The sequence below is a fragment of the Uloborus diversus genome, chromosome 1 (genome assembly GCF_026930045.1).
Source record: "Uloborus diversus isolate 005 chromosome 1, Udiv.v.3.1, whole genome shotgun sequence".
NCBI classification, from domain to species: Eukaryota; Metazoa; Arthropoda; class Arachnida; order Araneae; family Uloboridae; genus Uloborus; species Uloborus diversus.
The window spans coordinates 110434497-110452620 of NC_072731.1; the positions used below are offsets into that span (position 1 = coordinate 110434497).

General features: G+C 34.6%; 1 protein-coding gene across 1 annotated transcript; it reads left to right on the forward strand.

The window, feature by feature from the left end:
- The first annotated feature begins 15440 nt into the window (after positions 1–15440).
- Positions 15441–16079, forward strand: LOC129234354 (uncharacterized). Its single transcript, XM_054868351.1, has one exon. The coding sequence runs from the start codon at positions 15441–15443 to the stop codon at positions 16077–16079; it is 639 nt and encodes a 212-aa protein (XP_054724326.1).
- Positions 16080–18124: the final 2045 nt, after the last annotated feature.

The window sequence follows — 18124 nt, forward strand, 5'->3', positions numbered from 1 at the left end:
TGGAAAACGTGTGGGAACTTCTAGCACGAACATTACATGAAAATAGGAGCCAATATTTTTCGACAGAGGTTTTTTCTCGTGGTCCGCAATTGCTAAAGGTCTATTCGACGACCGCCAGCTTGTATCGCACGTGACAGTTCTTACATTTCATTAAAAAGTAATTATTCTAAAACGTAATGAACAAAATTGTTGCATAAGAATCACATATAGGTTTGATTTCATAAGCAGCAAAATTGTGTTCAAATTATTCTCCTTTAGAGTATTACTTTTAGTGAAATTTTTTTATTTACTAAAAAGTCGCCTGTCAAGGTATGACGGGTGAAAATTGCTTCTCTTCTTCTACATTCAACGAGGCAATAACCCTAATTCCAGTGGATTAACCCTAAACTCCAGTAGATACAGTTCATAGTTGACCGCTTTTTCCTTTCTTCATTCCCCTGAAATGACACAGTCTTACAAGTAAAACAGTTAAGTTACCGGATCGAGTTCAGCCTTGTCACAATAAAGCTTTTCAATGCATGTTAAACATTACCAAAACACATTATCAAATTATAATGCCGTAGCCCGAGTTTCATGGTTGAAACAAGCGGGTTACTCGATCATCAGTTATTATTTATATGAGGATGCCCGAAACAAAATGTCCGTTTTTCCGTGAAATAGCTCGAAAGATGTAAAAGCAAAAGTTGATATAGGGATGAATTCCGATAAGAACTGATACTTGTTTGTTTGCGACGCTATTTATTTCAAAGGAGATGGTGTCACTTAAGAGTTTTTAAGATTAGTGAATTTCTATTAAAGAAACAGTTTTTTTTCTTCTTTCGGTGGACACAATACACAGTATTGTGTTTTCCGTTGTTATTAGAAATGCAATTGGAGAGGCAATATTCCCATTTCACACGTTCTGGGACCTTTTAGTTTTCTTAATTGTGTAATCAAAACAAAAGTAATCGCTTACAATAACTTTATTACTTTACAAATAAGGAAAATAAAAATGATTTTAGTTTCTAATCAAATAAAACTGTTTTTTAATTTCAGCATTCGAATATTTTATCTTTTAACCTGATACAAATTAATTTTCTTCATCTGAAAACATAGTCTGAAATTCAAAAGCATTTTTCGGTCAACTTAAAGAATATAATGTGGAATGTAAAGATACCATCTACCGACTAAAAGTTAGTTTTCGCCGAAACTACCAGATGACGAAATTCAGATTTAGAGCACTAAACTGAAAAAGTTAATATGGTGTTAGCGATTCAAAAATTTTACTGAAGAAAAAAGAACAGCTGTTCTTGATTTTGATTTCATTGATTTTAATATCTCTCGAAACACGGGTCATGACAGCAGCAAGAGGAAGTAGATTTAGACACACGGCAGTGTGTCAGCCAAGTTCGGAAATCAGGCGACACATCTGCCAGTGTGTATCTTACACGAACCATTTCAAGCTACTTTTGACTCCCTCATTTCTCAAAAACTATTAAATCTACGGGCTTGAAATTTTGTATGTCTAATAGAGCTGCCCAGCAGACTTATAATCCCAAATTTCATGAATGTACCTCTTATAGTTATGGAATTATTACTATCTGAAAAGTGTCATTTTTTACACTGACTCACTCACTCATCAAAATGTTTACGAACTTCCAAGTGTCTCACATACTTGAAATTTGGCATAAAGATAGATTTTCACGCATATGTAAAGGGAAAAATCTAAAAAGTCAAAATACTACATTAAAATAACAAAAAAATACGCTATTTTTTATGAGCACCACGACGTACTCCACCGCGCGATTGCAAAATATTTCCCCAAATAAATCAAAACAAATGGGCTCGTCAAACGTTGCCAAAACAAGGTTGTTGAAGTTTTAAATTAACAATTTCTAACCAACATGGGGCTTGAAACAATACTTCAAGTTCCGCTAAAATGAAAAATGATCCATCAAATAATTAAAATAGCAAATCTAGAGCTAAACCTTTAAAATAAAAAAAAAATCAGCTTTAAAATTTTATAAAAACTTTAGATCTCAATTAAACGCAAAATTTTACAGGAGGAGCAAAAATGGCAGCAATAATTTCAACAATTGAAAAATATTTTCGCGAATTCTGCACATTTTACGATCTACGTTATGATAATCTCTCCGAACAATAAAGAAACTCCAGAGAGATTTTGAGATGAGTCTTAGCAATTTTCCTAATTATCGACAAATTTGAGGAAGCCAAAGACCAAGAGCTAATGTACGTTGGCATTGCTGATAAATGAGAAAACAGATGATTATTGCCCAAAATTGGCGATCGCGCCAACCCCAGTTATCAAAATATCTTCATATCATAACTTCTAATAAAAAGAAATCGCAAACCAGTGCACCGTAACAGCAGGGAAAAAAGGAAATCATATATTTGTGAGATACGCTTTTGCATTTATAACTGTCTAAATTAGAACAAAACCTTTGATTTAGCTTTTCAAAAAGTAATGATATCCCAACAAAACATATATGTGAAAAAAAAAGCCAAGTTCGCTTGAAATGAGATGCGTTAAAGACGGTGTCACCGACAAAAAAAAGTTCAGATCTAAACAGTTACCAAGTTCCATAGCAGTTCCTCATAGAAGTTGGATTTTCCCATGTTCTTTAATTCATTTAGAAAACAATTTTTTACTTTCTTTGATATTGGATTTAAAACTTGGCAAGTTTGAAAAAAAAAATAGTGATGACTATTTAGTGATGACTTTTTTTTTTTTTTCAAACTTGCCAAGTTTTAAATCCAATATCAAAGAAAGTAAAAAATTGTTTTCTAAATGAATTAAAGAACATGGGAAAAATCCAACTTCTATGAGGAACTGCTATGGAACTTGGTAACTGTTTAGATCCGAACTTTTTTTGTCGGTGACACCGTCTTTCCCGCATCTCCTTTCAACCAAACTTGGCTTCTTTTTCACATACAGTGGCTCCCAAAAGTGTTCGTACACTTTGAAATTTTTTAGTAAAACCAAAAATAACGGGAAACTGAATTCGAATATGAAGTCCAATATTTTTTTACATCATTCCTATGTCATTCTAAATAAAACCCTGTAGTTTTTAAAAAATATTGACGGATCTTCTTTTTGAAATGAGTCAAAAAACGAAAAGACAGAGAAATAATACGCCACAAAAATCATCGTACACTCAAACATTTTCGAATGTATTCGTGATTAAAACTATCATATGTCGTTTTTTTGTTATTTTTGCATTGTGTTGACCCTTAAAAGGCATTTGACTTGAATGTTTTGTTTTTTTATTCCTTATTATTGTGCTTATTACTTCAAAATGGCTGGTATTCGTAAAAAAAACACAAACACTATTCGAAAATTGAATTTTTTAATCACAGTAGCGCTAAATTGGTTTGAAATGTCTCTAAATTAGTTATTTTATTCCATTCAATAGTAAAGTGCTTGATAAAATGCTTTAAAGAAAAGAATTGGACTGAAAATAAGGTAAGAAACGGTCAACCAGCAAAGTTGACAAAGCGTGATCGGATATTTACAGTTAAAAAATTTATGAAAAATACACATTTGAGTGCTGTAAAAGTTTCTGCAGAGTTAAATGAAAATTTTTACATTTAATTTTCCCCTAAAATTGTTCGCCAAGTTCTCTGATTAGCTGGATTAAATGGGACATCTTCCTGCAGAAATTTTAATGGCCGTGCGAAAAACAGAAAGCTTACGCTTTTCGTCGCAAAATCAATGATAAATAAGCTCAAAACGTCTGGGAATTACGTCGTACTTTCATATAAAAATAAATTCAACATTTTTGGTTAAATTGTTGTATAATTGTAAGTAGAAGAAAAAATTAGGAACTTAATCTTAAGAACTTAGTTGGACCAGTTAATCAGGACGGTGAAGGAGTTCTTGTGTGAGGGTGCATATCAGCATTAGGACTTGGTAGTTTGGAATTTTTTTGATGAAATAATGAATAATGCTGTTCGTTTAAATGTTTTAAAAACCAATTTTAAACTCTTAGCCAAAAATTTGGTTATCGGAAATTACTTTGTTTTTTATCAAGATAATGATAAGAAGCACACGGTTTTCAACGTTTTCCTCTAGTGCCTCAAAAATTGTCCTAAAGTTTAGAAAATACCCGTTCAATCTCCAGATTTGAACTTAATGTAACATATTTAGAGATATCTGGAGGCTAGATTACGAAAATACGGCTTTGAAACGAAAATAGAGCTAGAAACAGAAAGATTCGAAGTGTGCTTAAACACTTACTCAGAAATTACGCAAAAAAAGAAAGAAAAAAGAATGAAATCTATTACCAGACGTTTAAAAGGTGTTGTTGATACTGCATGATATTCTACTAATTAATAACTTAATCAAAAGTTAGATTATTCAATAATATATAGACATTTTATAAAGTGTACGAAGACTTTTGTGAGATAAAATTTCCGGCACTTTTTGGTTTTCGATTTTTTAAAAATTTAGTTTAAATATTTTTTAAAAACTTTTCATGTAGTTTTGTTAAAAATTGATCATAGATCTTATAATTAAATACCTATTCCGAAATATTAATTCTAACCAATGGATTGGGGCCTATTTCGTTGAAAGTCGTAGATGTACGAAGACTTTTGGGAGCCACTGTATATGTTTTGTTGGGATTTTATACTCACTGGACCAACAACTGGTGAATTCTACATCCTCAAATAAAACAGAGCACTAGCCTATGGTGAAATTGATGGCTCCGAAGTCTGAATGTTTTTTTTTATTTGGAAGGGGGGGGGAGGTAGAGTGCTGAAATCAAATTCGAAGCCAGAAAGTTACTATCACGTACCATTTATTTTAAGCGGGGAGAAAGGTGAATTCGATGCGAAAAAAAAATTTTTGACGGCACAATTAATATATATTTATTTTTATGCACTACAGATTAAAATAACATTTGAGGAATATTTTGGATATTTTCATTAATTTTTTGTTAATTTTTCATTAAGTTTCTTTGCAGTACTCCTTGTAACTCATCACCGAGTCATCTAAAATTAAAAAACAAAATGTTTTTACAGGTTAAAAAGTTTTTCCACGTAATAACGTCAAATCTGCTTTCTGTAAAGTTTTGTGAAATTTTCATCAATATCACTTTCTGTGCGCGTCTGTCTATGTGTGTCTGTAACGCTATCTACTGCGGATTGGCAAGGTCTACCAGGTCAATACTGATACTATTGGATGCTACCATTCAGGGGAAGCCATTCCATCCTGTTAGAAAAGTGATCGGTCACACATATTCAGACAGACATTTTCTAAAAATGATCAAAATAAGCACACGTCAAAAAGTGAAAATTCGTCAAAACTCGAAAATTTTCACAAATCCATAATTTTCTTCTATAACTTTCCTCTATACTGGAAAGTCTCCCGTCAAAGTATGACGGGTGTAAATTGCTTCTCTTCTTCTACATTTTAACGAAGCAATTGCCTGTTTGGTAACAGTTTTAGAGTTGAAATTGCAACCCTAACTCTAGTAGATTAGTCCTAAACTCCAGTAAGTAGCGTTCATAGTTGATCATTCTTTCGTTTCTTCATTCCCCTGAAATAATACAGTCCATGGCCCCACTTAATTCTGATATAAGCGTTGTGGAAATTCAGTGGGGCCATGCACAGTCTTACCAGTAAAACAGTAAAGTTACCGGATCGAATTCAGCCTTGTCACGATGAAGTCTTCCCCTGCATGTCAAACATTAGCAAAACGTATCATCAAATGATCACATAGACTAATAATAAGAGTAGAGAGAGCTTACCCGGACTTGCTGATGAAAAAATGGGTTCATGGATACATGAACCCATTCACCCAAGCCTTCCACCATGTGACTGGTGGAAGGCTTGGCGAAAACTTTGGCAGCATGGTTGCTAGATGGCAGGATTATCTATTAGGACTCGACCGGGCGCCGATGGTTCAACAATTAAGCCATCGGCATCGGCGGCCGATGCTAACTTGCAGGAAACATCGGCCCATCGGCCTTAAAAAAACATCGAAAAGCCGATGGAATTGGCCGATGTTTTCGAAACAAAGGACCTTTGCTGTTTTACTTTTTAATACAAAGTTAAGGGAGTTATTGTTTTTATATAAAATTGTTTACTTAAATTTCAGAATGAATTTCTATTTTAGTCACCCCTGAAAGAGTTTTTGATACTGCATTCAGGTACCAAACAAGTTAATTATTGGGTTGTTTTTTGCGGCTGGATGTACGTATGTATCTCTCATAAGTCATACCTCAAAAATGATAAGCTGTAGAAGGTTAAAATTTCGCATGTAGAGTGCGCGTACGTTCCAGTTGCGCATTTCCCTTTTTGTTTTCGATCGGGTGTTCTAAAAAGCCCATTTACTCATCTTTTTTTTGTGACTATTGATTACTTATTTCAATGCGAAACTAATACATATAGCGTCTCAGACTGGCGATCATTTGGTGATATATTGCTGAATTAGAGACTAACTTGGAAACAAATATGAGATGGCGAAACTGGTTTTGTGTCATTTTGTTAGATTCCCATTGAACCGATGGTAATTTTTAATTTTTCGATATTTGTAATGTGAATCGCAGTAATGCAGTCTTTTCTGTATCGTTTCGGCGGAGTTACTAGTTTGAGACCTGTCGAAATACATTTTGGAACTCTATTTCTCTATCACGGAAGTTTAAAACATTTATCATAAGCATTTTTGTAACTCCTACGATGCCCCTGTGGTTATGGAGCCTCTCGCGCAATAGCAACATTTGCTATATTTTAAATCCACCACTGCACGTCAAAACAAACTCGGGTGCAAGTTTTAAAAGGGTTTTTCTGCTCAATGTTTATGATTATTTTGAACTCAATTTTTTGCGACTATTTTTTGCATTTCCGAGAACACTTGCGTGCCTCCCCCCCCCCCTCCACCTTCCTCTATTTCTGAAATTAAATTCTAGTTCTTCCGAGTTGTTTAAAACTAACACCATTCATAAAATTAGAAAAAAAAATTTAAACTTCATCTATTGTTTAGGAAGAATTTAGAGCATTAATGTAAGAAATTGATTAAAGACTTATGAATGGTGACATAATTCGGCAGCAAAGAGACTTTTGAATTTTTTCTCAGAAGTGCTGAAGTATATTCAGAAACTCTTCTGAGGCGTTGGTGGTAGCGCTTCTGTACTAAAAAAGGAGGCCGAAGTTTAATGTTGTGAGTTACTCCAAAATCAGAGGGTGCCCCCCCCTTCCACCCCTCCCTCGTCGTTTCAAGTATTTCTTAAATATTTAGCGGTTATTTATTTTGCTCAAGAAATGTCACTTTGTGTTGTATTTATCACATTAGTTTCACCTATATTTCGTAATGCGCCATCTTTTTTGCATCATTTAGAGTGATCGATTTTTTTTCTATTGTAAGTAACTATTTTTATGTATTTTTATAAAATCAATGAATAAGTTATTTTTGTTTTCATGATATTTTTAATAATATGTTATAGAAAATTTCAAGGATTTTTTACTATGCAATTTTTTAAATTTCAGAAAAGTATTTTTAAATTGAAAAATGTAATTTGAACTTGTTTATAGTGCTTCATAAAAGGTCAAACAATCAAATTGGTCAATATTATGTGTGCAAACATCAGATCAAGTAGTATATGTATTCAGTTATTATTAACTTGGTATAAATATCGATTTTGTTTATTGTAGCTGCGTATTAAGAACCTCGCTCTTTTCATGGCTATTTCTTTTTTCAGCAAAAAAGTTATGTCACTGTCAGTTTTTATGAAAAATGCAAACTTTTCTATTCATAAATTTTTAAAAAGGAAATATATTCCTATTATGATTAAATATTGTAATTTATCTGTTACCCTTTATGTTTAATTTGATGACTAAAAAATGTCTACGTGCAATCTTTTCACTTTAATTGCGTAATTTATTGACGGTTTCATATTTTTCTTCTTATTCTTATTATTATTTTTTTGGAATGATTAAACAACATAATTTAAAATTTTTTAACTATGTATAGTGTACCTAAATCCATACATCATTACATTATTACCGAAATCTTAGTTATGTATTCAATTTAAAAAAATAAATCAATTGGTTACTAAACAGAGTCTTTGTTTTTGTTTTTTCCCTTTTTTCTTCCTTTCTTTCTTTTTTTTTCTTTTTTGCTGTTCTTTCTCTTTCATCATACAGCAGTCAAAAAAAGAAGACGCATAACTACACCCTATACAGAATGTAGGTAATAAGATCCAAAAGTTCGGGGACAAGCTGTATAAAAGATTGCCCAGAATAGTTCACATTGCCGATGCACATCCATCTTCAAAGGGTCACCTTGAGAGACTATGTACTTCTGCCAATGTTCATATAACGTTTGGAAACACGTCCATGCAACTGTTTTTTTTTTTGCTGGCAACAGGTAAAAGTCACACGGAGCTAAGTCCGACGAAACATTACGTTATTTGTTTGTCATATCAGAGTCTTGACCAATCGAATCGTGCATCCTCAAACTGAAAGTCGCCTTCTTCCCCACGATGAAGTTAAAGCATCAGCGCAAGAGGACTTACAGGAAGTTGCAAAAAATGGCTGTCAGGAGTGCTTCTAAAAGCTTTACGAACGTTGGCAGAAGTGCATAGTCGATCAAGGAGACTATTTTGTAGATAGATGTGATTCGCTAATGTGAACTATTCAGGGTAAGGTTTTATACAGCTTGTCCTCGAACTTTTACGCAAGTTTACGCGCATGAAGGCATCACAAGAGAACTTACGATAATTAACTGAGGAGGGTATTCAAAATGGATATTTCGGTCGTCGATATGTTCTTAGGTACATATGCATGTACAGAAAAAACTTGTGAAATTCAAATTGGGTGATCGTAAAATAGAAATTTAGGTCAAAATCTGATTTTTTGTTTATTTGTTTGTTTTTTGTTTTTGGGATTACAATTCCCTATTCGTAGAAAAGAAGTAAAGAGCCATTCCATTTCAGGTCAGGCAGGATCTGTCACATGACCATCACCGATTTTTTTGAAAATATTACAGTAGTTACAACTAAGGGACATATGAAATATCCCAAAAGGATTTTGCAAGAAAAAAATTTTTTCTTCAGTTACAGCCTATTAAAATTCTGAACAAAATCCGCCATTTTGGAAAAAAAACGGCAAAACACTCCATTTGAAATGGACACTATTTCAAAAGTATTTAACCTACTTGAATTATTCTTTTTTCTAAAAATAAATAAGGACCCATACATCCTCTAGACATCGTTTTTGAACGTTTAGTTAGATTTTTTGATTAAAAAAAAAATTCATTTTTGCGGCGAAAAAACCTGCATTTTTACCGAATTTATGATTTTTTTTCTCCATTAAAAAAAAGTTTTTTTTACTAAACGGAGATGGCAGTCTAAAGTCCTTATATGAAAGTTTCATAACATATTTTATTATAATCCTTGGATGCATACAGCCTCGGAAATAAAATTTGAAATTTTGAAAATTTTCAAAAATTAGCGATTTTTGAAGTGATTTTACTCAAAAAACTCATTTTTTAAAAATCTAAAAATTAGCTCATTTGAACCCCATATAATGCTTAACAAGTGGATAGACACCACATCCCGTATTTTTTCCCATAAAACGTTTTATGATTTTTTGAAAGTGATCTTATCGCCCGTGGCATGCATGTAAAATAAAAATTTCTAATAATTTCAGTCACTGAAAATCTGATTATATTAATGCCAAATAGCTACAATAATGGTGCACTTTATCAGCAACAAATAAAATTTTACTGACTTTTAATAATATAGCAGTATTAAACCGCTCCTGATGACCCAATCGATTCGCCTTTTTGTACTTCGTTATATAAATATATTTTTCTGCTGATCAGCGCCAAATTGTTATGGGAGCTGAGCTCCCATACTTCCTTATTTTTTTCACTCAAATTTTTGTATTTTTGATTAATTCAGGCCACTTAAGCATTAAAAAAAGTTCTGAAGACTATAGGGCTCCTGCACTTCTTTTGTTAGAAATTGGATCCCTTGCTATAATAGCTACCTTTGGTGAGATTTGTTTGGTTATCTCAACTTACAACCATGTTCAATTGATTACTTCTCTCATAAAACAGGCAGGCTTTTTAAATTCTTAAACTACAAGTGAGTTTTGCTGTTTGAATTTAGTATACATATTCTTACGTATAAAAGTAATCATACGAGGATCCAAAGATCCAAGAATTATGTGATAACATTCGCCAATGACAACCAAAGCACGAAATTAAAATTAATCGTTTTAAGTGCATTTATATTGTTCTTCCCTTTGATGGTGTGGAAAACGCCCAAGAACTGAACTGAACTGAGTAGTTAAGTTTAAATAAATTAGCCGGACTCGCGCACCTCGTAGCAGTTTCTTATAGCAGTATGTAATATTCAAAATTCTTGAGATTTTATTTTCGAGAGAGTTCGTTGCCGATATCTTCATTATGTTGTGTTTATTAATTAACAAGTTTTTATTTGCAACTAACATTGTAGTTTATTGTGCTGTAATTAAATTTTTCTAAGTTAAAAAGTTCAAGTGTTTGTGTCACAATTTCTACACGAAGGAATATCTGAAGACTTCAGTACAAATGATTTCATTGCCCCGCGACTTTTGGAAGCGTTGAAGAAGTTAAATAGATGGTAAGAGTTTTTAAATTTAGAAACTTACTTTGACGCGCAACATGGCATGCCTGCCGGGATTGCAGTGAAGTTATTTGATTTGTATTTAAAAGTTAAGAACTTTGTTGAAATGTCTAAAACAAATGAAGATATTCAACCTAAAATGTCAAAAAGTGTAGAAAATTTATGTAAAAAGCGAGCTGTAATGCGAGCTGCTGTAACAAAAGCAGTAAATAAGCTAGAAACAGAATTGGCAAAGAGTGAGGTGGATGCAAACATCGTGGAAGAACTTGTAGAAATATTAACTTTAAAATTTGAAATGCTAAGAGCTGTAGATAGCGAACTAGAAGCTAATTTTGAACCGAACGAACTCGAAAAAGAAAGTGAAACTTCGGAAGAATATCGCGAGAAAGTGACTGTTTGGAAGTTTCGAGCTACTAAACGAATTAATGAAATGCGTCAGAATTCGTTGGAAGTCAGTCGCATCAGCGAAAATCAAAATAGAAGCTTTGAAACAAGCAGCAACAGTACTATACGAGTTAAACTTCCGAAATTGACTATCGCGAAGTTTTACGGAGATGTGAGCCAATGGTTAACATTCTGGAACAGTTTTGAATCTGCGATACATAAAAATGAACTTTTGAATAATGTTGACAAATTCAACTACCTAAAGGCATATTTAGGTGGAACTGCCATGAACACAGTTGAAGGATTTCCAATTACAGCTGAAAATTATGATAACGCGATAAGAGCATTGAAGGACCGATATGCTGAAACTGACTTATTAATTAGTGCTCATATGAATATCATCAATATGCAACCTCTTAGAGACTCTAATGATGTTCGTGCATTTCGAAGATTTTATGACAACTGTACAACGCAAATACGGTGTTTAGAAGCATTAGGTTTGTCATCGGAAAATTACACTAGTGTATTATGCCCCCTGCTATTAAAAATCCTTCCTGCGGATTTAGTTTTAGAATATAGCAAATTAGAAAGTAATACCCATTCAAATCTGACAAACTTACTTGATTTTCTGTCAAAATCTTTGATGTCGCGAGAAAGAGCAATGCATATTATGTCAGTTAACATAAATCAAATTTCCCCCAACGAGACTTTCGCGCCACATAGGCAAAACACTGTCGAAAACCGTGTTAGAAATGATTCAAGGAAGAATAGGAAACAAATCGCTACCGCGTCTGAACTGATTTCTACCGATGAGATAGAAAATCCCAGAAAAATTAAATGCGTATTTTGCGATTCATTTACCCATTTCAGTTCTGAATGTGAATCTGCCAGTAATTTATCGCTAGAAGAACGGAAAAATATCCTGATGGAAAAAGGGAGCGTGTTTCAAGTGTTTAGAAATTAGGAAGCATATTTCTCGGTTTTGTAAAGCAAACGTAAATTGTAAGCATTGTAAGGGAAAACATTCTTCTTTAATGTGTTTTACTAAATATAAGCAGAAACTTAACGTAGATAAGAATGTCCCTCCTGAAAATTCCGTCCTCTCAAACCAATCTTCGTCGAATGAAGTTTATTTGCAAACTTTAATTGTGCGTATTCGAAATCAAGGTTTAGAATATTTACTGCGTGTAATTGTCGATTCAGGGTCACAAAAAAAGTTACATTTCGGAATTTGCTGCAAATAAAATGGGGTTAAAGAGTTCGGGAACTGAAATTGTTAAGCATGGGCTTTTTGGAGGGATAGAAACTACAGAACAGCATAATCGTTATTCTGTGCTCTTGAGTAGTCTTGATCGGAAGCATAGTTTTCAAATTAAAGTAATGGATCAGAAGAAAATTTGCGCTTTTATTCCGAAGGCTAAGACAGGTCAGTGTATTAAAATTTTGAAGCGGGCTGGTATATTTTTGAGTGATATATCGTCAATGAGTAAAACATGTTTGTATGAAGAAAATAATAATGAAATACACATGTTGTTAGGAGCGGATATAGCGGATAAATTATACGCGAATGGAATCAGACATTTTTCGAACGGTTTAGTTGCTGTTAAAACTAAGTTGGGATGGACACTCATGGGAAAAGACTCAAATAAAGCTAACGTAGATAATTCACTATTACTGTTATCTCTTCATGTTAATGACGCTAAAATAAATGATTTGTGGAATTTAGATTCTTTGGGAATTCTTGATCCAAGTGAGAAAATAAATAAAAAAGAAGCCCAAGAATTGGCGTTAAAGCATTTTAGAGATACAATAGGAAGGCAAGAGGATGGGAGATATATTGTTTCTTTACCGTGGGTAAAAGATCCTCATTTGCTAAATGATCATAAAAATTTGGCAGAAAAACGTTTGAAAAATACGGTAAAAAATCTTAAATATACAAGAAACTTAGGGGACTACGAAAATGTCTTTTGTGAATGGGAAACAGAGGGAATAATAGAAAAAATTCCAATTTCAGAAAATAAAACTGAAACTGCTTCTCATTATCTCCCACACAGAGCAGTAGTTAAGGAAAGTTCGACTACTAGAATTCGTCCAGTTTTTGACGGATCCGCTCATTTACCAGGAGGTTTATCTCTTAATGATTGCATCGAGAAAGGGCCTAATTTGATAGAATTGATCCCTACCATCTTGAACCGTTTCAGGATTGGAAAGTTTGGGGTGGTTGCTGATATTCGTCGAGCTTTTTTACAGATAGCTTTGCAATCAGCCGATAGGGATTTTTTGCGTTTTTTGTGGTGGGCAGAGGGCAATCCAGAAAAGACACTAATTTATCGCCACGCTCGTGTCGTTTTTGGCGTAAGTTGCAGCCCTTTTCTTCTGGCCGGTACACTTGCTTACCATCTCGATCAAGCCCCAGATGAACTTAAAGAAACTGCGCAAAAACTTAGAGATTCTCTTTATGTGGATAATTGTGTGGCTAGCGTAGACAGCGTAGCAGAATTAGAAAATTTCCGTGAACATTCTTGTAGGCTTTTATCATCCGCAAAATTTGATCTTAGAGGTTGGCAGAGTAATGCATTAATTCCTGAAATCGCTAACTTGGAAAAAAGTGAACCGGTGTCGGTTTTAGGACTTTTGTGGAACACCGCTGAAGACACGCTGTCGTGCGATGTCAGAAAAATAACAATAGATGGACCAATCACAAAAAGAACTATTTTGTCCGTTACACATCAAATTTTCGATCCGATTGGTTTTACTTGCCCAATAACTTTGATACCCAAAATAATTTTACAAGAATGTTGGAAAATCAAAGCTTCGTGGGATTCTCGGCTTCCCGATGAATTAGTGAAGCGTTTCGAAAAGTGGAAAAATGAGATAGCAAAATTGTACAGTCTAAAAATATCCCGACGTTTATCCAAATTGCCATTTACTCTTAAAGACATAACTTTACACATTTTTGTGATGCTTGCAAGACATCTTATGCTACGTGCATATATTTTAGAGTGGAACAGGTTGGATCCCCAGTAACTTGTCATTTGATTGCCGCTAGAGCTAGAGTTGCTCCTTTAAAAAAGATTACGATTCCTCGTCTTGAACTTTTAGCTTGTTCGATTGGAGCTAGATTAGCAAACACCATCATATGCGACTTATGTCTCGAAGCCGTAAAAACTGTCTTTTGGTCAGATTCTATGGATGTGCTATTTTGGATAAAAAAGGAAGGCCCGTGGGCAACATTCGTAGAAAATCGTGTTCAAGAAATCAGAAGACTGACAAAAATTGAACAGTGGAGATTCGTACCAGGAGTAATGAACGTAGCTGACATTCCGTCCCGAGGATGTACCTTAGGAAAGCTATTGCGTACGGAATGGCTGTGCGGACCGGACTGGTTGAAGAGATCTGCCGAATATTGGCCGAAAGACGAATTTCTGCCTGCCATGGAAGTAGTGAACGCAGAAAAGAAGAAAGTTATAATCACAGCTACTAACTCCGAAGATAAGGGAAAATACTACTACAGATATTCTTCTTACGTTAAACTACTACGAATCACCGCGTGGATTTACAGATTTGTAGAAAATTGTAAAAAATCCGAAAAAGATAGACGATTTGGTGTTCTTGACAGTAAAGAGCTTCAAAAGGCTGAACAAGTAATTTTAAAGCAAATTCAATCAGAAGCTTTTGGAAGAAATCCTGACGCAAGATTAAGATCGATCAATACAATCGTAGGCGACGATGCCTTGATTCGAGCGAAAACGAAGATATTTTTTAGAGATGATGACATGCATTTTCGGCTTCCAGTTGTACTTCCCTCCGAACACCCGGTTGTCCTTAGTCTCATTCGGTGGAAACATAAAGAGTTAGGACATTGTGGCGTACAACTGCTTATGTCAGCGCTTCGAGAAAAGTACTGGATTTTGAAGAGCCGGAAAACCATTAAGAAGGCAATCAAGCCCTGTATTGTGTGTCGAAGATTCAACTCTAAACCGCCCGAAGTTCAGGAAAGTGTTTTACCGGAAAATCGTGTAAAAGATGCATCAGTTTTCGAAATTCTAGGAATAGATCTAGCAGGACCCTTGATCCTCAAAGATAACTCAAAAGTTTGGATTTTGATTTTCACCTGTGCTGTTTTTAGAGCTGTTCATGTTGAGATGTTGACTTCAGTGTCTACAGATAACTTTCTTTTGGGGTTGAGGAGATTCATCGCGAGAAGAGGCAGACCGTCAATTATCTATTCCGATAACGGAAAGAACTTCGTTGGCGCAAAAAACCAATTAAGCAAGATTGATTGGAAAAAGATTCAAGATGAAACTACTGCTTCTTCTATTGCTTGGATTTTTATCCCCCCTTCTGCTCCCTGGTGGGGAGGATTTTGGGAAAGGTTAGTAGGAGTTTTGAAGAGAATTTTAAGAAAAGTTTTGGGTCAAACATCGTTGGATTATGAAGAGATGTTAACAGTCCTCTGCGACTGTGAGAGTATCATAAATTCGCGACCGTTGACTTACGTTAGTGATGACGTTCAAGATCTTACCCCGATTACACCTTCTATGTTTTTGCAAGAGATTAGAGAAATCGGTGTTCCAGACTTAGATGTGCTGGATCATCAGAAATTAAATAAACGTCACGCGTATACACAGAAAATACGAAAAGATCTCCGTTCGAGATTTCGAGTGGAATATCTCGGACAGTTGCGACAACCTGTGACTAATAGAAATAATTCTCCAGTTCTAAAAGTTGGTGACTTAGTTATCGTGTGGACAGATAACTGTAAAAGAATTGACTGGCCACTCGGAAGAGTTCTAGAAGTGTTCACAAGTAAGGATGGATGTGTGCGAGTTGCTAAAGTCAAGACAAAAACGGGTGTCTTCATTCGTCCTGTTAAAAAGTTGTGTTCTCTGGAGTTGGGAGCGGTGTCATCTTGTGAGCTTCAAAAGTTAAAACCCCCTCCTGTGACTGTTCTTGAGGATTTGTGTTGCACCACCACCACCAGTTCATCACCTAGCCTGACAGCATTGAAGTTGAGTTCCGGAGTCCCGAGCCCTGAACTCAAGGTGGGGAGCGTGGAAAACGCCCAAGAACTGAACTGAACTGAGTAGTTAAGTTTAAATAAATTAGCCGGACTCGCGCACCTCGTAGCAGTTCTTATAGCAGTATGTAATATTCAAAATTCTTGAGATTTTATTTTCGAGAGAGTTCGTTGCCGATATCTTCATTATGTTGTGTTTATTAATTAACAAGTTTTTATTTGCAACTAACATTGTAGTTTATTGTGCTGTAATTAAATTTTTCTAAGTTAAAAAGTTCAAGTGTTTGTGTCACAATTTCTACACGAAGGAATATCTGAAGACTTCAGTACAAATGATTTCATTGCCCCGCGACTTTTGGAAGCGTTGAAGAAGTTAAATAGATGGTAAGAGTTTTTAAATTTAGAAACTTACTTTGACGCGCAACAGATGGTTTCCCCTGTCGCGTAATTGAGTTGAAGAGAAAGAGAATTGAAAGAGAAAAAATATGATTCGTTGCTGCATATGAAAGTAACGGTGAATGCAAAGCTTTGGAGACAAAATAAACTAATATTTATAAATAAAAAAAGGAAAGATTTAACTGTTACTGATAAAGTACATCATTATCGTAGCTATTAGTCATTAATATAATCACAAAAGGCTCTTCTATCTAAAGGCTACACACAGAGTCCTACAAAAAGACGAATTAACTGAGTCATCAAAAGCGGTTTGTTACTGATATATGATTAAAAGTCGGTAAGATTTTATAGCCCGGTCAAAATAGACCAAAAAAGAGCGAAAGTTCGGAAAAATTCCCATAAAGCTGAAAATTGGTACAGACCTTAAGAATATCATTATACATGAAATGTCAAAAGTCCCCATCGATCCCGGTGGAGCTAAAAATTTTATTCAAGGTCAAAAGTCAAAAAATCAATTTTTCATATATATCTCTTAAACGATAATTGTTACCGAAAAAATGGAGGTTACAAAGTTTGAAAGGTATGCAATTGTGTACAAACAAGTGGGGATTCCGAGGATAGGTCATGGGGGTCATACCCTAAACCCTAAAGCTACTAAATATAGCTTAAAATGGCATTGGAGACATATTTAAAAAAAAAAAACCCCTTAGACCCTTTATTTGTACCCAAATTTGGTACTTTGACTATGAAATTAATGCAAATATAGTTAAGGACAACACTAAAGTGAAGTGTCAGAAGTCCCCATCGATCCCGGTGGAGCTAACAATTTTATTCAAGGTCAAAGGTCAAAAACCGATATTTCGCAAATATATCTTAAACGGTAAGTGTTATTGTAAAAATAGGGGATAAAAAATATTGAAAATTAGATAATATGCACAAACGAGAGGGGATTCAGTGGATGGGTCAAGGGGTCATACCCCCCCCTCTCTAAATTGATAAAATAAAGCCTAAAACTGCAATTTAGGGGCTCAAATTTCTTAAAATTCACCCTGAAATCCCAATTTTTGTCCAAATATTGCACTTTGACAATGCAATTACCATAGAAATAATTAGAGACATCATTATAAACGAAATTTCAAACGTTCCCAACGAATCCCAGAGGAGCTAAGCGTTTTATTCAAGGTCAAAGCTCAGAAAATCAATTTTTCACAAATATCTCTTAAACGGTAAATATCTTAGAAATACAGGATACAAAGTTTGAAAACTATGCAATTATGTACATAGAAGCGGAGATTTAGATGTTGTGCCTTGGTGGTCTTACCCCCCCCCCCCCGTATGCGAAAAAATTAAAGCTGCATTTTGATGACATATTTCGTTGACGTTAAACCCCCTATTTGTGCCCGAAAATTAATTTGATCCCTTTCTGATAACGATTACTTCCAAAACCAGAAGCTGGATCTGCCCTAGGTGTTGAAAAAGCCCAATATTTGTGTCCCCCCACCCCAATAAATTATAACATTCATAAGGCTTCGCAGTTTTTGAAACTTGGAAAAAGTACTGACGCTCCTTTTCTTTCTTTTGAGTGACCTCGAGAAACTACACTTGACCGCTATGCCTACTCCCTTTTACGATTCACACATCCCCTTCAAACGGAAAAGATCAAATTACATTCAGGGGAGAGTGGACGCGCTTAGATTCCTTTGTATGAAC